The following is a 23523-nucleotide window of genomic DNA, read 5'->3' on the forward strand; positions in this document are numbered from 1 at the left end:
CAAGTACAACAGTACTTATACAACTCATCAGTTACATAGTAAATCCATTAACCACAATAAAAAGGATAAAGCCTCAAAAACAACTTTATGGTCAACAATATAAATACAACAATACATTTTTACAGGTAAATCAACAATGTTTACAGTACAAACCGCCACCCCATAAACCAAGAAAAGAATCCTTATTGGTTGTGCCCCCTTTTAAGAAGGGGGGAACGTGCTGAACTTTGAAATTGGCAATTGCCAACAAATAAGAGTCAGCAAATTGCGAGTGAAAGGCTTGGCAGTGAAGGGGGCGGGACAGGACAGGACAGGACCGGATCTGTGACGCTGGCTGGGTGTTTTGGGTGCAGAGTGGGACTTCAATCTCACTTGACGGGCGAGCATGGCAGCCGAGCCGGTCCAGGACACGGCCACCGCCTCCAGCTTCCGACACTTTCGGCTGCGCCACTTCCACCTCGACCTACGGGTGGATTTCGCCCAGCGGCAGCTGCAGGGCCGCGAGGTCTTGGAGCTGAGCTGCCTGCGGGCCGGCGACGACCAGCTCAGCCTGGACACTCACCCCAGCCTCGCCGTGCGCTCCGTGTCGGCCAAGTGCGGCGATGGCGATGATGATGCCGCCCAGTTGGTGCCCCTGCAGCATGAACTCCAGCCCTTCACCAGCTACGGCTCCACCCTGGTGCTGACCTTACCCGGCCCGTGTCGCCATGGCGACCAGCTGCAGGTGATCATCGACTACACCGCCACCGATGGACCCGGGGTGAGTTGCCGCTGCTCTTGTTGTTGGGATGAGTCATCACTCACTGTTTATAAAAATAATATATACTCATGGAATCATTTAGAATGGTTGCAACACAGAAGGAGGCCATTCGGGCCGCCGAGCCCATGCCCAAGAGCACTTCCGCTAGTCCCACTACCCCCTGCCCTTTCTCAGTAGCCCTGCAAATTCTTTTCCTTCAGGTGCTTATCCAATTCCCTTTTGAAAGCCGCGTTTGAATCTGCCTCCACCACCCTTTCAGGCAGTGCGTTCCGGATCCTAACCACGCGCTGCGTTTAAAAAAAAAGTTTGCCCTCGTGTCGCTTTTGGTTTTTCTGCCATACACCTTAAATCTGTGTCGTCTGGTTCTCAACCCTTCTGCCAGTGGGAACAATTTATCTCTATCTACTCGGTCTAGACCCTTCATGAATTTGAACACCTCTACAAAATCTCCTCAACCTTCTCTGCTTTAAGGAGAACAACCCCAGCTTCTTTTATTCCTCTTGATGTTCTCCTCCAAAAAGCTGAATCTGGGGTCAGTTTAAAATTTTCAAAACTGAAGATGGATAGATTTTTACTAGGTAAGGGTTTTACATAGGATTACATAGAATGTACAGCACAGAAACAGGCCATTTGACCCAACCAGTCCATGCTGGCATTTATGCTCCACTGGAGCCTTCTCCAGTCTTTCCTCATCTAACTCAATCAGCATAACCCTCTTTTTTTCTTCCTCATATGCTTGTCCAGCCTCCCCTTAAGTGCATCTATACTATTCGCTTCAACCACTCCCTGTGGTAGCAAGTTTCACATTCTTGCCACTCTCTGGGCAAAAAAGTTTCTTTACAATTCCCTATTTGATTTCTTGGTGACTATCTTGTATTGATGCCCTCTCGTTATGCTCATTACGGAACCAAGGCGGGTGGATGGAGTTGAGTGACAGACCAGCCATGATCTAATTTAATGACGGAACAGGCTTGAGGGGCTGAATGGCTTCCTCCTGAATCAACAACAACTTACATTTATATAGCACCTTTTAACATAGCAAACAAAATCTGTTCACGGAGGTGTGAGGGGGGAAAAAAAAAACAGACAAAGGGGGGTGAAGTTGGGCAGGGTGACCAAAAGTTTGGTCAGAGAAATGGGTTTTAATGAGGTGGTGGGGAGAGGTGGAGGGATTTAAGGAGATAGGAACAGATTAACATGCATGCCCAGCCAACTATGGGGCCCCTGTAAACTCCCATAACTCATATTAAACTGCATACAACTGCTGGATCAAAATATTCTAACATTTAAAATTGTGATATGATTTGCTTTAATGCAGCCTGTAAACATTCTACAGGCCTATTTCTTCATGCATTTTACTACACATTTGAGTTTTAATGGTTATGGGGAGGAGGTTGTGCAGGAAGTATGAAGGAAAATTTTGCAGGGCTTTGTGGAAAGAAAAAGGGAGAGTGACTAATTGGATAGCTCTTTCAAAGAGCTGGTACTGGCATGATAGGCTGAATGGCCTCCTCTGGTGCTGCATGATTCCATGAAGAGACTCCAAATGTTCTTGTTGCCCACAGCCTCAAGAATTCTTAATCTGGCTCTTTTTAAGGAGGGAATTTCAGAGCTTCAGACTGAGGCAGCTGAATAAAGTGCAGGATGCAAATCAGAGCCATTCTATATCTTAACAAATGAGGTTGATATGCTCATAACTAAGCAGCAAAGACTAGGTGACAACAGTTTATGCAAAATCTTTAGGCTGTAATGACTGTAGATTTGAACTGGCTGTTTTAGATTACTAGATTAGTAAGACTTCCAATTTAATTTATTTTTGGATCCACTGAGTGGTACCTGCAGTCGTGGAGTTTAAAGATATGCAGAAAATAAACCATGAGTGCCCATGGTCTGGATGTGAGTTATGTTGGCAGTGACACAAGTAGCTTATTTTCCATTATGCATCAGTCTTTGATACATATTTTCTATTTATACCATCAACCCTGGAGCAGAGAAGTTGAGGCAATTTAATTGAGATGCTTAAAGTTGATGGTGAATAGGGTAAAGTGCTTTTCTCTGGGGTGTCAGTGACGAGGGATCATCCATTTAAAGTTGTCACGATAAGAAATTGAAGTTAGGATAGATTTCTTTGCATAGCCTGGAATGCCTTGTGAAAGGGAGTGGTTGATGCAGATACTATTAAAGCAAAAGTGGATAAATATTTGAAACGGGAAGATGTACAGTTATGGGAAAGAGCAGGGCAGTGGGATTAGTTTTGAATTGCTCTAGCAAAAGAGCTGGCGCAGACTCAATGGGCCAAATGGCCTCATCCTGTGCTGTAAACATTTATGCTTCGAATGGTGTACACAATAAATAGTAATTTACAAACATGTTTTAATTATTTTCTGCTAATTTATTGTCGTATTCAGACACATACTGTTTTGATGTGGAGTAATACATTCATTGTGGTTTGGATGATTTGTGTCAGCATTTATTTTAAACCTGTTTCAGTATCATGTGCCTTGCACATGATATGTTTTTCTTTTTATAAAAAAAAAAAAAAAAAAAAAATCCTCCTGCTTGGAGAGCATAAACCACTGAGCATAAGCCATCACCTATAAATATTATAACCGTGTAATTCTTCCCAAAGCTAAAAATATTTGTCATGTGCTAGAAATTTATATTCTCAAACTGAGCTCACCCACTCTGGTCAGTTTAATTATTATAAAATTGAATGCGAGTGCAAGACTTGGCATGATGGTCTAGTATTTAAAAAAAAAAAAAAAAATTTAAATAAAATGAATTGTACTGATCACGGTTAATTTGATTTAAAATATTGCATATGAACTAATGTTGCATTTTTTGATAGTTGTTAAAAGTGTAGAAAGATCATTTTCCCCCTCCTTCAAACTTATTGCATGTAGTAATGATCCATAACTTCACATAGTGGTATCCAACCTAAATGAATCGGAAAGCATTGACATTCTGTGTGTGGAAAACATGAATGCAAAAGAACAGCTTTAAACATGGCATGAGAAAAAGAACGTTCAGTTCAACAAGTATGCTCCTTCCACAGACCATGTACAATTTATCCTATCATGGACTCTACCTCGCCTATTTAATCCCTCAAAGGAAAGTTTTATACAGTCCTCAAAAGTAATGAGGCAAAACAGAATTTCTGTTCATCTCCACTTCATTATTCAGCCTTTGAGTCCAGTTTAATAAACTTTGGTACTGCAATTACACCACTGAATACTAAAGTACAAACACTGAATACATCTGAAAGTCCAATCTCCACTACTTTAGTGGAGGCATTAATCAATTTATTTTAAATGGGCTAATGCAATAGTGGAGAGAGGAATTTCAGAACTTGTTAAACGCTTGTATGTTGGTAACATACAGCACAATTTCAGGGTTTAAAAAAAAAAATTGTTTACAATTTGCTATTGTAATATCAGTCCTAATTTTATTAAGCTTTTATTTAAATTTGAACCTAGAGGGCATTGAAAGATTTATGGTATTGATATATTTTTGTGTATTAATAATTAGCCAAATTAATTTGGTGTATGACATGCACTTCTGGTGTTAAGTCTGTAGTGGCTACTTAGAAGGACAGATAGCACAGGAGACCCAATTCCCCTAGTTAATGACATCAAAACTGAATGCAGTTCCCAGATCTCATGATATTAAATGGAGTGTACTTCCTTATTGTGGATCTGAATTTATTTTTTGTAGGAGCTTTTTAAAAGGTTAGCACTATTGTAAATGTCAAGAATCTACTGGTCACCCTCCAAAAACAGTCTTTTGTTTTGTGGATTGTTACTGGAACCCAAGAGGAAGTGAACTATTTTTGAGCAAAAGATCACTTTGATGAGAACCAGTGTGATGAGCTGAACACTGGTATTTCTTGAGTCCTGTTTGAGTAGGTTTGTGGTAGTGGTTCTGGCCTTAAAATTAACACTGATCCACCAAACTTGGGGATGTTTAGCAACCTGGCAGTTTTTGGTTGGGGAAGGGGATCGCTAGGGTACAGGTGTGACAATTTGGAAAAATCAGTGAAAGTTTAAAAAGGAAAAGAAAGGACTTGCATTTATTTCACACCTTTCACTACCTCAGGACGTCCCAAAGCACTTTACAGCCAGTGAAGTACTTTTTGAAGTGTAGTCACTGTGGTTCTTTTAACTGTTGCTATTCATAAATTACCATGAGCATTGTTGCTGAACAGCCTTTAAAATCATTAAACGTGAATGCTGCCTGCAAGATTTCTCTCATTTTATATCTTAAACCTGCCATGACCCACCAGGGGGTAGACGTCACAGTTCGAGAACTAGTTTGATACTGTGCATGTTGCTGATTACTAGAGAGTCCCACAGTGTCAAGTCCGACTAGGGTCGAGGTGAGTGGATGTAGATATGGAGAATAAAAAACACTCTCTCTCCTCCCTGGGGCCTTCATTCCTCCTCCTCCTATCTCCCACCACCCCCAAAAAAGTTTTACATTTTTCAATGTAAAAGCTACGTTATTGTTTTGCCTTTTGCTACTCCAGATTTCCTGGCTTCATCCAGTACAGACTGCCAACAAAGAGAAACCTTTCTTATATACGTCTGGCTTTCCTGTGCTCAACAGGTCTTTCTTTCCCTCCTTCCACACTCCAGACAGGAAGAGCACGTACTCTGCTGCAGTGCAGGTAAAATGCTACAACTCTACGTGAATATGGCTCGTCATTGTGTTCTTTTTGCTAGGTTGTTTGGCTGGACCCTGAACAGACAGCTGGAAAAGTAAAGCCATACCTCTTCACCCAAGGTCAAGCTGTCTTGAACAGGTCCTTCTTCCCTTGTTTTGACACTCCTGCAGTTAAGAGTACTTACTCTGCCTCCATTAAGGTAAGACCTATCTTTTTTTCTTGTAAATTTAACATAGCTAAGATAATGAGGGTTGAAAATTGCAGATACTACTCAAGTATGCCCATACAGAATTATAGTAGAACATTTTGAAATTATTCTGAAGCCATGTGTATCATCTTCAAAAGAAAAACAATTTGAGCAAGCCTACGTTAGAGTAGTAGAATTTGACTTCTTAAGGCAAGTGATTGATAATCCAGGGCTTTTTGTTCCTTTTAATTTTTCCAGGTGTTTATTTTACTACATGATCCTAAATGTTACTGATGTCTCTGTTTTTCTTTCTTCCCGATTTTCTGAGGCATATTTTGAGCAAATGATCTATGCAGTATTTCCCCCTTTTCAGTGGTGTCATGAATTGGAATATTGACCCACTGTCCTCTGTCCCCCCCACCTGCATTCTTATTGGAGCAGACTTTGTGACACTGAAGGGGAGCGTCTACTCAATGTCTGTCTCCAGACTGCCTCTACAAAGCAGATTTTAAGCAGAAGACACTGGGAAATGTTAAACCTACTACAGCTGTGATTATTAAATACCCAAATTTGTCATTTGCAACATCAGATGTGAATTTGATAAAATGGCACAAAATCATGTTGGAATAAAAAAGATTCATGGCTTCCTCTGGATCAAGAGTACATGGATAAAGTATCCAAGTAGCTTGGGCTGAACAAAGATACATTTGGCTGTGTCTGGCACTGGAACTTAAAATCTAGCAATTTAAGACTGAACTAAGTTCAGTTGTCTTTACAGACTAATGAATATTCAGCACAGGCTATTTTGGAAGCACAGAAGAGGCCATTTGGGCAATGGTTATTGGGATCCTCATTCAGCGAAATCCCAGAGTCTCCCCTCTCCAACAATAAATAGTTAACTGAAATTAATGTGTGCAGGATGTTTGTTTGGACTGAATCAACATTTATTTTGACTTCTGTAAAGCATTAAAAAAGCAACTGCAGCATTCTAAGAGGTCAGCCCCTCGTGAGTGCTCACAATGCCAGATCCCATGCTCCAACTTGTCCAAAGCTAGGCTACCAAACCTAGCTGCTCCCCTAGCCAAGCTGCTCCAATACAGCTATGACATTGGCATCTGCCTGACAATGTGGCCAATTGCCCAGGTATATGTCCTATCTACAAGAATACAATACAAGATCAATCTAACCTGGCCAATTACTGTTCCATCAGCCCTTGATTTTTTTTTTCAATATGGATAGTGGGGAGATACATTGAACTGAGAGTATTCCTCTTAGATAATTTCCTAAGTAAAGTGATGAATTTTTATTACTACTATTATTTGTCTTTTAGGTTCCTGAAGGATTTACAGCTGTTATGAGTGCAACTAACTGGGACCATGATGAAAAAGAAAACACATTCCACTTCAAAATGCATCACCCAATTCCTTCATATCTTGTTGCTTTAGCAGTTGGTGACATTGTCTCTGCAGAGGTTGGGCCGAGGTGAGTCCTTTCTATCCCTCTAGCTACTGAACAGGTTCTTTTTATTTGTTCCTGGGATGTGGGTGTCGCTGGCAAGGCCAGCATTTATTGCCCATTCCTAATTGCCCTTGAGAAGGTGGTGATGAGCTGCCGCCTTGAACTGCTGCAGTCCGTGTGGCGAAGGTACTCCCACAGTCCTGTTAGGGAGGGAGTTCCAGGATTTTGACCCAGTAACCATGAAGGAATGGTGTGATACTTCGAAGTCAGGATGGTGTGTGACTTGGAGGGGAACTTGGAGGTGGCGGTGTTCCCATGTGCCTGCTGCCCTTGTCCTTCTAGGTGGTAGAGGTTGTGGGTTTGGGAGGTGCTGCCAAAGAAGCCTTGGCGAGTTGCTGCAGTGCATCTTGTAGATGGTATGTACTGCAGCCACGGTACGCCAGTGGTGGAGGGAGTGAATGTTTAAGATGGTGAATGGGATGCCAATCAATTGGGCTACTTTGTCCTGGATGGTGTCGAGCTTCTTGAAGTGGAGAGTATTCCATCACGCTCCTTACTTGTGCCTTGTAGATGGTGGAAAGGCCTTGGGGAGTCAGGAGGTGAGACACTTGTCATAGTCATAGAGTCAGAGTTTTACAGCACAGAAAGAGGCCCTTCGGCCCATCGTGTCCGCGCCGCCCATCCACCCCTGTCCTGTCTAATCCCATTTTCCAGCATTTGGTCCATAGACTTGCTGCAGAATACCTAGCCTCTGACCTGGTCTTGTTGCCACAGTATTTATGTGGCTGGTCCAGTTAAGTTTCTGGTCAATGTTAACCCCCAGGATGTTGATGGTGGGGGATTCGGCGATGGTAATGCCATTGAATGTCAAGGGGAGGTGGTTAGACTCTCGCTTGTTGGAGATAGTCATTGCCTGGCACTTCTGTGGCGCGAATGTTACCTGCCACTTCAGCCCAAGCCTGGACGTCATCCAGGTCTTGTTGCATGCGGACATGGACTGCTTCATTATCTGAGGAGTTGTGAATGACATTGAACACTGTGCAGTCATCAGCGAACATCCCCATTTCTGACCTTATGTTGGAGGGAAGGTCATTGATGAAACCGCTGAAGATGGTTGGGCCTAGGACACTGCCCTGATCCTTGCGGTACCCCAATAGTTACAGCCTGCCAACCTGAAAATGACTTATTCCTACTCTCTGTTTTCTGCCTTAACCAATCCTCAATCCATGCTAGTATATTACTCCCAATCCCAGGAGCCCTAATTTTGTTTAATAAGCTCTTGTGCAGCACCTTATCAGATGCCTTCTGAAAATCCAAATACACCACACCCACTGGTTTCCCCCTATCTATTCTGCTAGTTACAACCTCAAAAAAACTAACAGATTTGTCAAACACTATTTCCCTTTCCGTGTTGACTCTGCCCAATCCTATTATTATTTTTCTAAGTGCCCTGTTACCACGTACTTAATAATAGATTCTAGCATTTTCCCTACTACTGATGTCAGGCTAACTGGTCTGTAGTTCCCCATTTTCTTTCTTCCTTCCATCCTTAAATAGTGGGGGTACATTTGCTACCTTCCAATCCACAGGAACCGTTCCAAAATTCCATAGATTCTAGAAGATGACAACCAATGAATCCACTATCTCTATAGCAACCTCTTTTTAAAAACCCCTAGGATGCAGGCCATCAGGTCCAGGGATTTTATCAGCTTTCAGTCCCATTAATTTCTCCAGTACTATTTTTTACTAATTTCGTTCAGTTCCTCGTTCTCGCTAGACCCTTAATTCTCCACTATTTCCAGGAGGTTTTTTGCATTTTCTTCCGTGAAGTCAGACACAAAATATGTTTAATTTCTCATTTCCTTATTTCTCATTATAATTTCCCCCGTCTCAGCCAGCAAGGGACCCACGTTTACTTATGCTAATATTTTCCTTTTTACATGCATATAGGAGCTTTTACAGTCTGTTTTTATGTTTCTCGCTAGTTTACTATCCTATTCTATTTTCCCTTCCTTTATCAATTTCTTGGTCATCCTTTGCTGAATTCTAAAATCCTCCCAAACCTTGGGCTTACTACTTTTTTTTGGCAATATTCTAAACCTCTTCCTTTAATCTAATACTATCTCTAATTTCTCTTGTTAGCTGTGCTTGGACCATTTTTCCTGTGGTGTTTTTATTCCTTAAGGGAATGTATATTCGTTGCAAATTATGAATTAGTTCTTTAAATGTTTGCCATTGCTTTTCTACTGTCATTTTTTAATCTAGTTTCCCAACTTACCTTAACAAACTTGCCTCTCGTACCTATGTAGTTTGCTTTGTTCAGGTTTAGGACCCTAGTTTTGCACTTAACTAAATCACTCAAACACAGTCACACTCAAACTCAACTTAAAATTCATCATATTATGATCACTGCTCCCCAGAGGCTCCTTTACTACAAGGTTATTAATGAACCCTGTCTCATTGCATAGTACTAGATCTAAATATATATGCTGCAGGGTTGTTGTTATGGACCTCGATGGTCAAGTATTTGCCATCAATGAGACTCTACATTTTACAGAAGCCTGTTGAAAGTTGGGAGCCAGTGATCCCCCTCTTTTTTGGGCTGCGTGGCCCATTCAAAATTCTGCACATTCACATTTTTTTTCCATTTAAAAGTCAGTGAGCTGGCTGCGCGGAAGCTCCAGAGCACCATGTGGCTGCACAGCTTAAAGGGAACCTTGTTGGGCACGCTCTTGTGTTTTTCATGGGGAAAGTAGCAAATGTTTCTTTTGACAAATGGTGATCTATGACCTGCTTGATGCATGGGTGGGCTAAAAGTCTTGATTAATGTGGCTAACATTCCAGTGGTGAGTTGAAAGGATCTAGTAAAGTAAAATTTCAATGCTGTGGTGTCTTTCTTAGCGATGCTAAGGGCTGTTCCTGCGCTAAATCTTGTGAGCACATCAGGTTCTAAGAGATGACACAATTTGGTCACAGCCTACTTTGTGTTGTGAAGACAGGTCCCCTTCATGGCCAAGTAGGTGTGTCTGGGACTGAAAGCAAAGCTCTGGGCTGATTGGGCAACAGATGCCTCTGGCACACTTGCCTTTCTTCCCTGTGAACATGCTTACCTCCCCAATTCCACGCTGCGCACACATTGCCTCCTGTGTGCAGCAGTAGGGAATCAGCCCTTGTAGAAATGTAAGTTTGTTCGATTCTTTCTCTCTCGCCCTTTCCTTCGCCCTTGCTCCCTTGTCTTTCATACACACACTTTCTTTCATGTACTCTTTCGCTTTTGCTCTCTTGTCTTTCACTTTTGCTCTCTTGTCTTTCACTTTTCTTCCCTCTTTTTTTTCTAAAGGTGCTTTATAGCATTCATAGTACAACTGTAAATTAAATCTGAATGACCCCCTATCGGGTTAATATTTGAATAATTTCCACTTTGAACCTCGCTAGCCTAGTAATCTGAGGGACAAATTGCAACTAAAGAACATCACTTTATCTTCATCTACATTTAGTGATGAAGCTTTAATGGATAGTCTCAACCTATAGTCGCAGTATGTAGTAAAAGAGAGATAATATTGGGATCTAGTTGCCCCTAGTTCTATCTCCTGGAGGAATGTTAACATTCTGCCTATATTGACACACTGGGATAAATAAGGTTTATTTTTATGAATGATGTCTGTCAATGAGTAGGGAAATTGCAGTGACTAAATGACATGGTTTTCATTGTTCCATTCTTACTGCTTAAGAGTATTGAGAGTCATTTTATTTCTGGTACAGGAGCAGTGTCTGGACTGAACCCTGTCTGTTACAAGCTGCTAAGGAAGAATATGACGGTGTGATTGAAGAGTTCTTGAGAGTTGGTGAGAAGCTGTTTGGGCAGTATGTGTGGGAAAGGTAAATCTGTCTTTCTGATATCTTTTATTAAAAAATCTTGTGTATACACACAGTTCCTGCCCACAAACCTTGCTTGATATTGTAATGATTTTTGGTAATTCTTTTATGCCAGCATTTAACATTGGAACTGCCTACATAAATACTTTATGAATGCATTTCCCCATGTAAACAATTGCTTGTCACGATTTGTTGATGAATCAGCTAAAACACACGTGTTCTCCAAAAACACAATTGTCCTTTTTTTTTCCCCCCCCTTAATAACTGAAATTTCGAATGCCCAAAATAAGAGACACCTGTCTTTCTTCCCTCTGCATGAACATCCTTTCCTCCCCCAAATCCATGCCTGTTTTCCCAAGTTCATGCTGCACACACATTGACTCCTGTGTGTAACAGCAGGGAATCGGCCCTTCTGTAAATACAAGTTTGTTTCTCTTTTCTCCATTTTTCTCATGCGTTCTCTGTCTCTATCTTGCACGCTCTCTCACTTGCCCTCTCCCTTGGCCTCCTTCCCTTGTGTTCACAATCTTTCATGCGTGCACTTTTTCTCTCTTTCACTTTCTGTTTCCCTTTTTTCTCTTTTTTTTTTAAAAGGTGCTCTATAGTATTCATAGTACAACTGTAAACTAATCTGGATGGCCCCTTAACTGACAAACTATTTTCTTTAAAAAAAATGCATATTTCTCACTGACACATTTCAATTTAGCCATTGAATTTGTCTTGTGTTTTGATATACCTTCCATGAAGTTCTTCTTCAAGCTCCTAGCCTGGACTTTGGATATTTTTACCATGGAATACTTGGGTAGCGTTTGCCTCGCATCTGTACATTCTAAGCAAATTTCCCACCAATGTTGGTAAATCAGTGTCCTTAGTAATGCTATTTGGCATAACACACTTATAAAATCTCCAACTCACTGAGCAATGCTAGTATCTAGAATAACAGGTACCAAGGTAAGGTACAACATTTTAATTGAGGGGGACTGGCTATCTTAAATTCCTGAAGATTAGATTGTAGGTTTAAACTCTCCCTTATCTGGCATTTTCTATGACATTGTTTCATTGATAAACATCTTGCTGTTCTGAAGAACAATTTGTTTGTTTAGTTTGCTGCAACATATCTTGATGGGTGCAATGTATATGCTACATACAAAGTCAATGGAATCATTTACAGTTTTGTCTGCTAATTTCAAACACGTAGTGTTCATATTGGTTGCAGCTGACTGTCTCCACTACACCCCTGAAACAATATGATCCAGTGATTTAGGAACCTCATTATTCCAGTATTACACATTTTTTATTATGTAGTTAACAAATAGGATTTCAGTCACTGACCATGGATCAACTGAATTGAATGACAATGTTGCAAAGAAATGAGAACTATCTGAGGTAATAATTGACAAAAGGTCATATACCTGAAACGTTAACTCTGTTTCTCTCTTCACAGATGCTGCCTGACCTACTGAGTATTTCCAGCATTTTCTGTTTTTATTTCAGATTTCCAGCATCTGCAGTATTTTCTTTTTGGAATAATTGTATTGGTTTGACAGGATCCTGGGTTTGTTCAAAAACATTTATTTCAGTTTATTTTCAGAGTACTTGCAAGATAATAGTGTTCTAAGATCAGTGTGGCTCAGCTGGTAGTACACACCTCTGAAGGTTGTGGATTTAATTCCCATTATGGATTTAAGCAGTCAACTTGGGCTAACACTTTAATGGACTACTGTGGGAAAGCTGTATTGACAGAGGTGCAATGTTTCCAACGAGATGTTGAGCAGAAGCTCCATCTACCCCCCTCGAGCAGATGTAACAGATCCCATGGCATGAATTGGAGAACAGCAGTGAGTTGTCCTGGTGTCCTGGCCAACATGGTTGCATGTCAAAAGTAATCCATTGGTTGCAGTATGCGTCAGTAAGTCCTGAGGACATGAGGTGCATATAAATGCATGCTTTTTCTTATCAAAGAAACAATGATTTCCTTAAAACAATTATTTCCTTTCTTAATGTTGATCTTGTATGTTCATTGTGCTTCAACTGGTACTGCTGAAAGTGGTAGTCTGTGGTGGCACCTGTTTATTTCTCTACTCCAGCTAGATTCAGACTGATTCCACAGGGCTCTCGGCCTGAATGCAATTGAGCTGTGTGTGGTAAACCACGTTCACTATCGTATCACTGTTAGTAGTTAGCACTGTTCACCACTGTTCGTTATAACTGTATCACTGACCACTATTGTATCACGGTACGAGGTCGCCTCTTGCCACACTGCTATACCTGGGATGACCACCGCCGACTCCGCCTTGGCTCCACCCACCAGGCCAGGTATAAAGGTGAGCGACTGACTGGTATTCCTCCTGCTTGGATCGGATCACCCACGAGAGTGGGCTCTGTTATTTAGTCAATAAAAACCTTTAGTCACCTTCGTAACTCTTCGCCTTTTATTGGAGGAATTGATAGGTATATCAATTTTATTGACTAAATTTAATGATGTCCGACAACGAGTCACAACCGGCGGAGGAGCCACCAGCGCAGCTCCCAGGAGCACAGCCACACCAGCCAGCTTGGCTGCGAGCCCTCAGACCGCCGTACCTGGACCTGAACCCACGAGCAGCAAACTCAGCCGCAGACTTTAAACACTGGCTGGTCTGCTTCGAATCATACCTGAGAGAATCCAGCGTCCCTCAGGCATCCAAACTAAGTGTCCTGCAGGCGCAACTGAGCCCGAGAGTATACACTCTCATCGAGGACATGACTACCTACGAGACCGCCATCAACCTGCTGAAACAGAAGTACCGGACCCCGGTAAACTACATGTACGCTAGGCACCTCCTAAGATCACGGCCGCAACAGCCAGGAGAATCAGTAGCCGAATTCTCACAGGCGCTATATGCACTCGCCAGGAACTGTGACTTTAAATCGGTGTCGGCAGCCGAAAATACTGAAGATAATATCCGCGACGCATTCCTGAAAGGCCTACGGTCCGAGTACTCACGGCAAAGACTGCTGGAAGCTAAAGACCTCAGCATGGAAAAAGCTGAAGCCCTCGCTATCTCCCTGGAAGTGGCCCACCAAGATCAGGAAGCATTCACCAGGTACTGCTCGCGACCCTGGGACTCGGGCCCGACCCCTACCACAGCACCCTTCCCAGCGCCGCCCCCGGGACCTACCTCTGCGTCGGCGTCCCGGACCCGACCGGCCCCGCCACCCCCGGCACCGGCCCCGACATCGGGCATCCGCGATCGGGCCGCCGGCTGTTTTTTTTGTGGCCAGGAGAAGCACCCGAGGTCGCGCTGCCCAGCCAAGAACTCCACATGCAGAACCTGCCTGAAGAAAGGCCACTTCTCCAAGGCCTGCAGGAGCGGATCCTCAGAGGCCAGCAGTGCCGCATGCGAACTATGGGGGCGGCCATCTTCGTTTAGGGCAACTGAGGCCAGCATCCCCACACATGAGTCATGGGGGTGGCCATCTTTGTTTAGGGCAACTGAGGCCAGCATCCCCACACATGAGTCATGGGGGCGGCCATCTTTGATTAAGGCAACCGACCCCAATAGTGCCTCATGTGAGCTACGGGGGCAGCCATCTTCTCCGTCATTTTGCCCTACCTCGTGGGAGACGCCATTTTACTCACCACGCCCGACCGCCTCGCCCGCAGATGACAACGACTCGCTCAGCTACACACTAGCTTCCGTCACCCTGGACCAAGCCCGCCCGCACCATCTGTCCAAGTCAATGATGGACATCAAAGTGAACGGCCACGCCACGACCTGCCTGTTCGACAGCGGAAGCACGGAGAGCTTCATCCACCCAGACACGGTGAGCCACTACTCCCTCTCTGTCCTACCAACGCGCAGCCGAATCTCGATGGCATCGAGGTCCCACGCCACGGACATCAGCGGCTACTGTGTCGTGACCCTGTCGGTTAAGGGCACGGAGTATAAAAACTTTAAACTCCTCGTCCTCCCCCATCTCTGCGCTGCCGTCCTACTAGGGCTGGACTTCCAATCCCACCTCCAAAGCGTAACCCTAGCATACGGTGGACCCCTCCCCCCACTCACAGTCAACAACCAGCAAACGTTAAACCGCCCACCGCGTAACACCTGCAGCCTCTCCACCCTCAAGGTCCCGCCACCCTCTCTGTTTGCTAACCTTACCCCTGACTGCAAACCCGTCGCTACCAAGAGCAGGCGGTATAGCGCCGGGGACAGAGCCTTCATTAGCTCTGAGGTGCGGCGCCTCCTGAAAGAGGGCATTATCGAGGGGAGCAGCAGCCCCTGGCGTGCCCAGGTCGTAGTCGTAAAGACCGGCGATAAAAACCGCCTGGTCATCGACTACAGCCAGACCATAAACAGATATACCCAGCTGGACGCATACCCCCTCCCCCGCATATCTGACATGGTCAATCAGATTGCACAGTATAAAGTATTCTCGACCATCGACCTGAAGTCGGCCTACCACCAACTCCCTATCCACCCTGAGGACCGCCAGTATACCGCCTTCGAGGCGAATGGGCGCCTATACCACTTCCTTAGGGTCCCCTTCGGTGTCACTAATGGGGTCTCGGTCTTCCAAAGGGAGATGGACCAGATGGTTGACCAGAACGAACTGCAGGCTACATTCCCCTACCTAGATAACGTCACTATCTGCGGCCGCGACCGGCAGGAACATGACGCGAATCTGGAGAAATTCCTCCGTACGGCCCAACGGCTGAACCTCACCTACAATAAGGAGAAATGCGTGTTTAACACCACACGCCTTGCCATCCTCGGCTGCGTAGTGGAGAACGGAATCATCGGCCCCGACCCAGAAAGAATGCGCCCCCTCATGGAGCTACCCCTCCCCCACTGCCCTAAAGCACTTAGGAGAACCCTGGGGCTTTTCGCCTACTATGCCCAATGGGTACCCAATTACGCGGACAAAGCCAGACCCCTCCTGAAAGCCACTTCCTTCCCCCTCACGGAGGAGGCGTGCGCGGCCTTCTCCCTCATTAAGGGAGACATAGCCAAGGCCACGATGCACGCAGTGGACGAGTCCATCCCCTTCCAGGTGGAGAGCGACGCATCCGACTTCGCCTTAGCCGCCACCCTAAACCAGGAGGGGAGGCCAGTGGCCTTCTTCTCAAGGACCCTACAGGGCCCCGAGATCCGACATTCGTCGGTCGAGAAAGAGGCCCAGGCGATCGTGGAGGCAGTACGGCGCTGGAGGCACTACCTGGCAGGCAAACGATTTACCCTCCTCACCGACCAGCGTTCGGTGGCTTTCATGTTTAATAACAAGCTGAAGGGCAAAATCAAGAATGACAAGATTTTGAGATGGAGAATCGAGCTCTCCACCTACGATTATGAGATCTTGTACCGGCCAGGCAAGCTGAACGAATCCCCTGATGCCCTTTCACGAATGACATGCGCCAGCGCGCATATCGATAGGCTTCAGACCCTCCACGACCAGCTCTGCCACCCCGGAGTCACCAGACTCTACCATTTCATTAAGGCCCGCAACCTGACCTACTCCATCGAGGAGGTCAGGACCATGACCAGGAACTGCCAGACCTGTGCGGAGTGCAAACCGCACTTCTATAGGCCGGACCGAGCAAGCCTGATCAAGGCCACCCGCCCCTTCGAGCGCCTGAGCATCGACTTTAAGGGGCCCCTCCCGTCCTCTGACCGTAATGTGTACTTCCTCAACATCGTTGATGAGTACTCCCGTTTCCCCTTTGCCTTCCCCTGCCCCGACATGACCAGTAGCACGGTCATCAAGTGCCTGAATGCCCTCTTCGCCTTGTTCGGGTTCCCGAACTATATACACAGCGACCGGGGCTCCTCCTTCATGAGCGAGGAACTCCGGCAATTCCTCCTAGAGAGAGGTATTGCAGCAAGCAGGACCACCAGCTACAACCCCAGAGGTAACGGTCAGGTGGAAAGAGAGAACGCGACGGTATGGAAGGCCGTCCTCTTAGCCTTAAAGTCTAAGGGCCTCCCAACCTCCCGCTGGCAAGAAGTCCTCCCGACAGCGCTGCACTCCATCCGGTCATTACTTTGCACGGCCACTAACACCACCCCCCATGAACGAATGTTCGTTTTCCCCAGGAAGTCGACTACGGGAACCACTCTACCAACCTGGCTGACCGCCCCGGGGCCGGTCTGGCTGCGGAAACACGTGAGGGCCCATAAAACGGACCCCCTGGTCGAGAGGGTGAACCTCCTGCACGCCAACCCCCAGTACGCCTACGTGGCGTACCCAGACGGGCGGGAGGACACTGTCTCCCTACGAGACCTCGCACCCTCAGCCGATCCGGAAACACCGCCACCACCCCCCCCAACCCCAGCCCAGGTAGACGGCATGCCGGAACCCCACGAGCCCTCGCCGACCACGCAAACACCAGCATCAACACCGGATAAGGCACCAGCACCGGATAAGGCAACACCACCGCTGCGGCGATCGGAGAGGCTTACGAAGCCTCCGGACAGACTGACCTACCAGAATTGGTAGTACACTTCACCCCGCCGGACTTAATTCTAAACAAGGGGTGAATGTGGTAAACCACGTTCACTATCGTATCACTGTTAGTAGTTAGCACTGTTCACCACTGTTCGTTATAACTGTATCACTGACCACTATTGTATCACGGTACGAGGTCGCCTCTTGCCACACTGCTATACCTGGGATGACCACCGCCGACTCCGCCTTGGCTCCACCCACCAGGCCAGGTATAAAGGTGAGCGACTGACTGGTATTCCTCCTGCTTGGATCGGATCACCCACGAGAGTGGGCTCTGTTATTTAGTCAATAAAAACCTTTAGTCACCTTCGTAACTCTTCGCCTTTTATTGGAGGAATTGATAGGTATATCACTGTGTAAAATGTAGTAGTCTATTTGGAGTACATTTTTAGTGGAATGCAAAACCTTCAAACAGGGCATAGTGCCTTTCAAAGACCCACCCAAAAGGTTGCACATATCTTTGCAGTTATGAAGTGTGTTTTTCTGGTCTGTTTATTTTGATTTTGGGCGTTTTTTGTTTGGAGAGAAATGTTATGCTGCTAAGTGAGTTCTTTGTTTTTACTACTGTGTTGGGCTAACTTGTGGGAAATTTTCTCGTCCGACAGGGCTGACTGGTAAGCATTGTTTGTTTTCTTAACTCTCGGATGAGCAGGTTGGTGAGTTCTTACTGGAAATCAAGGGCGGAGATAAACTGCGAAAAATGTTCCAGAAAGTGAAGGTGAAACCACACAACACAGTCCAGAAAGTAAAAACAAAATACTGCGGATGCTGGAAGTCTGAAATAAAAACAGAAAATGCTGGAAACGCTTAGCAGGTCAGGCAGCATCTGTGGAGAGAAACAGGTTAATGAGTTCTGACAGAGTCATCGACCTGAAACGTTAACTCTGTTTCTCTCTCCACTGATGCTGCCTGACCTCCTGAGTGTTTCCTGCATTTTCTGTTTTAATTACAGTACAGAAGGTAAACTGGGAGTGACCCAGAACTGGCACGGCAACCATCCCATCTCTGTCCAGCACTGGCATTAGACTAGGTTTTAAAAGTAAAGGAGATTGCGTTGAATTTTTCTTTTGTACCTCACACATTCTATTGGATAGACCAATGGATTAATAGGAAAAAATCACAGGGGCTCTGTCCCCCCCCCATCAACACTTTTTGGTTGCAGCCCACACAACATAGAAACAGGAGTAGGCCATTCGGCCCCTCGAGCCTGCTCTGCCATTCAATGCGATCATGGCTGATCATCCAAATTCAGTACCCGGTCCCTGCTTTCTCCCCATACCCCTTGATCCCTTTAGCCTTGAGAAATATATCCAACTCCTATTTGAATGTATTTAATGAATTGGCCTCTACTGCCTTCTGTGGTAGAGAATTCCACAGGTTCACCACTCTCTGGGTGAAGAAATTCCTCCTCATTTCTGTCCTAAATGGCCTACCCCTTATCCTTAAACTGTGACCCCTGGTTCTGGACTCCCTGACCATCGGGAACATTCTTCCTGCATCTAGTCTGTCCAGTCCTGTCAGAATTTTATAAGTTTCAATGAGATCCCCTCATTCTTCTAAACTCCAGCGAGTACAAGCCCAATCGACCCAATCTCTCCTCGTACGTCATTCCTGCCATCCCAGGTATCAGCCTGGTGAATCTTCGCTGCACTCCTTCCATGGCAAGAACATCCTTCCTCAGATAAGGTGACCAAAACTGCACACAATACTCAAGATGTGGTCTCACCAAGGCCCTGTACAACTGCAGCAAGAATATAGCTCTGCCCTGGATTAATTCCATCAATTCTTCCAAAGTTCACATAATCTGACACCGATCCATTCCTACATCCAGCCACAGTGACTGCCTCAAGTCTCTACCTGCAGTACTAATGGTTAGTGATTAGTGGTGTGTGCCATAGTGAGTGAGGAGCAAGCAAATATTGAGATGCTATAGTGTGAGAAGACTACAGGTGTACAGCAATTAGGGATGGGATGGTTTTTTTACATTAAAAAAAACTTAATAACCCTAAGTTTCTTGTAATATTTCAAGGTATGACCTCCTCTTCATGCCTCCGTCTTTCCCATTTGGTGGGATGGAGAATCCCTGCATTACATTTGTTACTCCATGTCTGCTGGTTGGAGATCGGTCACTGGCTGATGTCATCATCCATGAGATTTCTCACAGCTGGTTTGGCAATCTGGTCACAAATGCCAACTGGGGAGACTTCTGGCTTAATGAAGGATTTACAATGTACGCTCAGCGGAGAATTTCAACAGAACTTTACGGTATGCCTTTTGAGAATGTATGTTCTAGTGATTCAGACATTCCCAATTGTTTTTGGAAAATGTGATAAGATGCTCACTATTTAAGATGTTCTTCAGTACATACCATTCAGGCATACTGCTCAGTGAGATATTAGTCGTATGTCTTAGTACAGGTTCCACACCCTCAAATTTAAAATAATGAATTTATACCATACGATTTTAAAATATACTGGGAAGTGTTACTTTATTATATTAGCGGCATACATCATTTTTGGTAAATATCATCAGTTTATTGAACAAAACCAGTGGATTGTTTGGCATCAGACGGTTACTGTGCCAGCATCAATCATGGAGCTTTCCCTACATGATGAGTTTCTGATCTAGAACAGACCTTCAGGAAGGAACTGACTAGAAATTAGTCATTTCTCCACCTTGGGAAAGAGTTGAAGGGGTGCCATTCCATGATTGCTTCTCGTAGAGAGAATTTTTAAAAACAAGGTTATTGGTATTTACAGTGTAACATTTCACAGCCTGTAAAAGCTAGGGGATGACTAATGAGCATACACATCGTCATTGCCCGTGGTATTCCAGGAGAGCTTGATGGGATGCAAGCTCATCACTAAACAAAAGGATCGGTGTCTATTCCCACTTTTTCTTTGATCCCTAGATCTCTCTTTTTTCCCACCCCCCGTCACACTGGTGAATTGTCTGCTTTTTAAAATCCCAGTTTACTATCTCCTCACAGATGGGTTTTACTCACTGGCAGCTTTGCGGTCCGGTGACACTGATGCTATTATATCAGCCGGTTACTTGTTCTGTACATTTTACTTGTAAAGTTTATTTCTCAGGTGCAGCATACACTAGTCTTGAGGCTGCTACAGGGAGAGCCCTACTTCGTCAACACATGGATAACACTGGGGACGACCATCCCCTCAACAAACTGAAGGTCAAAATTGAACCAGGTGAGAGCTCAGGTTCTAGATCTGTATAACTTGGTTTGGATCCACTTTGAATCCATTCTGATACAGGGTTAGTTGAATCAATTCTGATGCAGGATTAGTTTCAACAATCTCTGATTAGTAGATGCTACTTGTCTACAATTTTTACAACTGATAAGTACATTGAATTCACAAGTGAATATTTCTACTATGTGAACAGAAATTAAGGATTGCAAATAATTTACTACCTGTTGTATTCACATCTGCTAACAAGTAATGTTTTGCTTGGATCCATATTTTATGGTTTATCTCTCACTACCTCATAGCCTGTTTCTCTCTCTTTTAGTTTATATCAGCTAAGCCTTCTGCTTATGTTCCAACAGCTTTATTAATCCTGCTATCCCTCTCTAGTCTCAGACATAGACTTTCTCCAATTTCTCTGCCCCCCCCCCAAAAAAAGTATATTCGTTTTAATCTTTCCCTGCTATGGCTCAGTGGGTAGCACACTCCTGAATCAGAAGGTTGTGGATTCAAATCCCACTCCAGGGACTTGACCACATAAATCTAGGCTGACACTCCAGTGGAGTGCTGTGTTGTCGGAGGTGCCGTCTTTCGGATGAGACGTTAAACCGAGGCCCTGTCTGTGCGCTCAGGTGGACGTAAAAGATCCCAAGACACTTTTTTTTAAAGAAGAGCAGGGGGGAGTTATCCCTGGCGTCCTGGCCAATATTTATCCCTCAATCAATGTAAGAAAAACAGATTATCTGGTCATAAATCACATTGATTGTGGGAGCTTGCTGTGTGCAAATTGGCTACCGCGTTTCCCACATTACAACAGTGACTACACTTCAAAGGCACTTCATTGGCTGTAAAGTGCTTTGCGATGTCTGGTGGTCGTGAAAGGCGCTATATAAATGCAAGTCTTTCTTGCTGCTCTGTTTACCTTCTCCAAGAATATGGGTGTAATGTTGATTCCCTTGTTCTGGAACTCACTCCAATGCTCCAAGAATGTGAATTTTTTTTAAATTCATTTGCGGGATGTGATTGTCGCCTGCAAGGCCAGCATTTATTGCCCGTCCCTATTTGCCATCGAAGGTGGTGGTGAACTGCCTTCTTGAATAAGTGGCATTTCAGAGGAAAGTTAAGAGTCAACCACATTGCTGTGGGTCTGGAGTCACATCAGCCAGACCAGGTAAGGACGGCAGATTTCCTTCCCTAAAGGGCATTAATGAACCAGATGGGATTTTACGACAATCTGGTAATTTTATGGTCACCGTTACTGGTAGTGGCTTTTTAATTTTAATTAACTGAATTTAAATTCCCCAGTGTTGGGATTTGAACTCATTAGTGCAGGCCTCTGGATTACTAGTCCAGTAACATAACCGCTATAACAGAAAATGCTGGAAAAACTCAGCAGGCCAGGCAACATCCGTGGAGAGAGAAATAGTCAACGTTTCAGGTCGAAACCCTTCGTCAGGACTGAAAAAACACAGGAAATGAAACCGATTATAAGGCCAGTTTGGGGGCTGGGAAATGGGGATGAAAGAACAAAGCTACTGTGCTAATCTGGGAATTACTATCTTTGAAATTTTATTTTGCAATCTAGTGGCGAGCTCCATCTGTGTGATCTCCGATGTAGTTCTTTCTACATCTGTCATTGGATCCAACAAGGACCATGACTGGGCTATTCTCCCTCCCTTTTCAGAAGATTTTCCACCTGTCTGTGCTGTCCTTCACCCTAGCACCAGGGAGACAACATACCATTCGGGACTCCTACTATTGTATACAAAAAAAGGCTGCCTATCCCTGTGATGATAGAATCTTCCATTATTAGCACATTCATATTCTTAGTCTTATCTGCCCCTTGCTCTATGGTGCCATAATATTGCTCAGGACCACCCACCTCCGAGTCACTGTTGCAGTTCACCTCATACTTGTTACCGCAGAGTCTTTTGGCCATTTTTTCCAGAGGTGTATTTAAAAGCACTTTTACAAATCCTAACGTTAAAGGTAAATATGTATTCACTTTTTTTACAAAGGCACCTAGACGAAAGGAGGTTAATGTGTTAAATGGAAGCTTTTTGCCACAGAGACTAAACAATCAGCTATTCAGTAACTTGTCTGGATAATTGAAAAACACTTCACGTCCATTGTGTTGGAAAGCCCTTTGCTCTGTGTGAAGAGAGATACAAGAGGAGGACCGGGAAATCGGCCGAGAGGCTTTTTAAAAATTGAGAAAGCTGCAAAAGCTGGAGGCTGTCTGGCAGCAAAGATATGCAATACAGGAGAGAGAAGTTGGAAAATTAACTAAGTCAAGCAAAGTGACTCACTGAAATGAGCTGGCATAACTTATTATTTTTAGATTATTACATGAATATAAGTTGGATTGGTGGAAATGAGTGGATTCAATCATAAACTGTAGTTCTGTATGTTCACCTGCTGGGAAATAAAGCATGTTAATGATTTATATCGAGTCTTGTTTAACCAAGTGTTCACTCGGTCTATCCTGGGAGTGATGTCAGTTGTGGCTCTGATTAAGAAAGTTGTGGGTTCAAGCCCCACTCCAGAGACTTGAGCACCTAATCTAGGCTGACCCTTCCGTACAGTTACTGAGGGAGTGCTGCACTGACTGAGGTGCTGTCTTAGAAATGTAGATACTGTTATCCTGAACTCTTAATAGCACGAACTTCCACATGAATCAAGCTCCGCCTACTTACTTTGCACAAGTGTTAATTATAGAGAACCCCTGTTCATCTGCTTTTCGAGGCTGAACTCTCACTGAGATGAAAGCCTTTCACACTCCACTGGCCTCTCGCAGCAGCAAGTGTTTCTCAGTCTGTCTGCTCTCCTGCCTATTCCAACTGCAGCCTGGCCTACAGATATACTTGCTCACTTACCCAGACGAATA

The 23523-nt window shown here is 44.6% G+C and overlaps 1 protein-coding gene across 1 annotated transcript in view; it reads left to right on the plus strand.

Annotated features, from left to right (window-relative positions):
* Positions 1–275: 275 nt before the first annotated feature.
* rnpep (arginyl aminopeptidase (aminopeptidase B)) overlaps positions 276–23523 on the plus strand; it is a 32601-nt gene continuing 9353 nt past the window's right edge. Inside the window, exons 1-6 of the mRNA XM_086011368.1 lie at positions 276–760; positions 5482–5622; positions 6941–7092; positions 10831–10947; positions 19463–19698; positions 20526–20639. Of these exons, the coding sequence (XP_085867494.1) occupies positions 386–760; positions 5482–5622; positions 6941–7092; positions 10831–10947; positions 19463–19698; positions 20526–20639 (1135 nt within the window). The 5' untranslated portion in view covers positions 276–385. The remainder of the gene's footprint in view (positions 761–5481; positions 5623–6940; positions 7093–10830; positions 10948–19462; positions 19699–20525; positions 20640–23523) is intronic.

The sequence above is a fragment of the Somniosus microcephalus genome, chromosome 18 (assembly GCF_052327205.1).
Source record: "Somniosus microcephalus isolate GS21.2 chromosome 18, FLI_Smic_1.0, whole genome shotgun sequence".
Classification (NCBI taxonomy): Eukaryota; Metazoa; Chordata; class Chondrichthyes; order Squaliformes; family Somniosidae; genus Somniosus; species Somniosus microcephalus.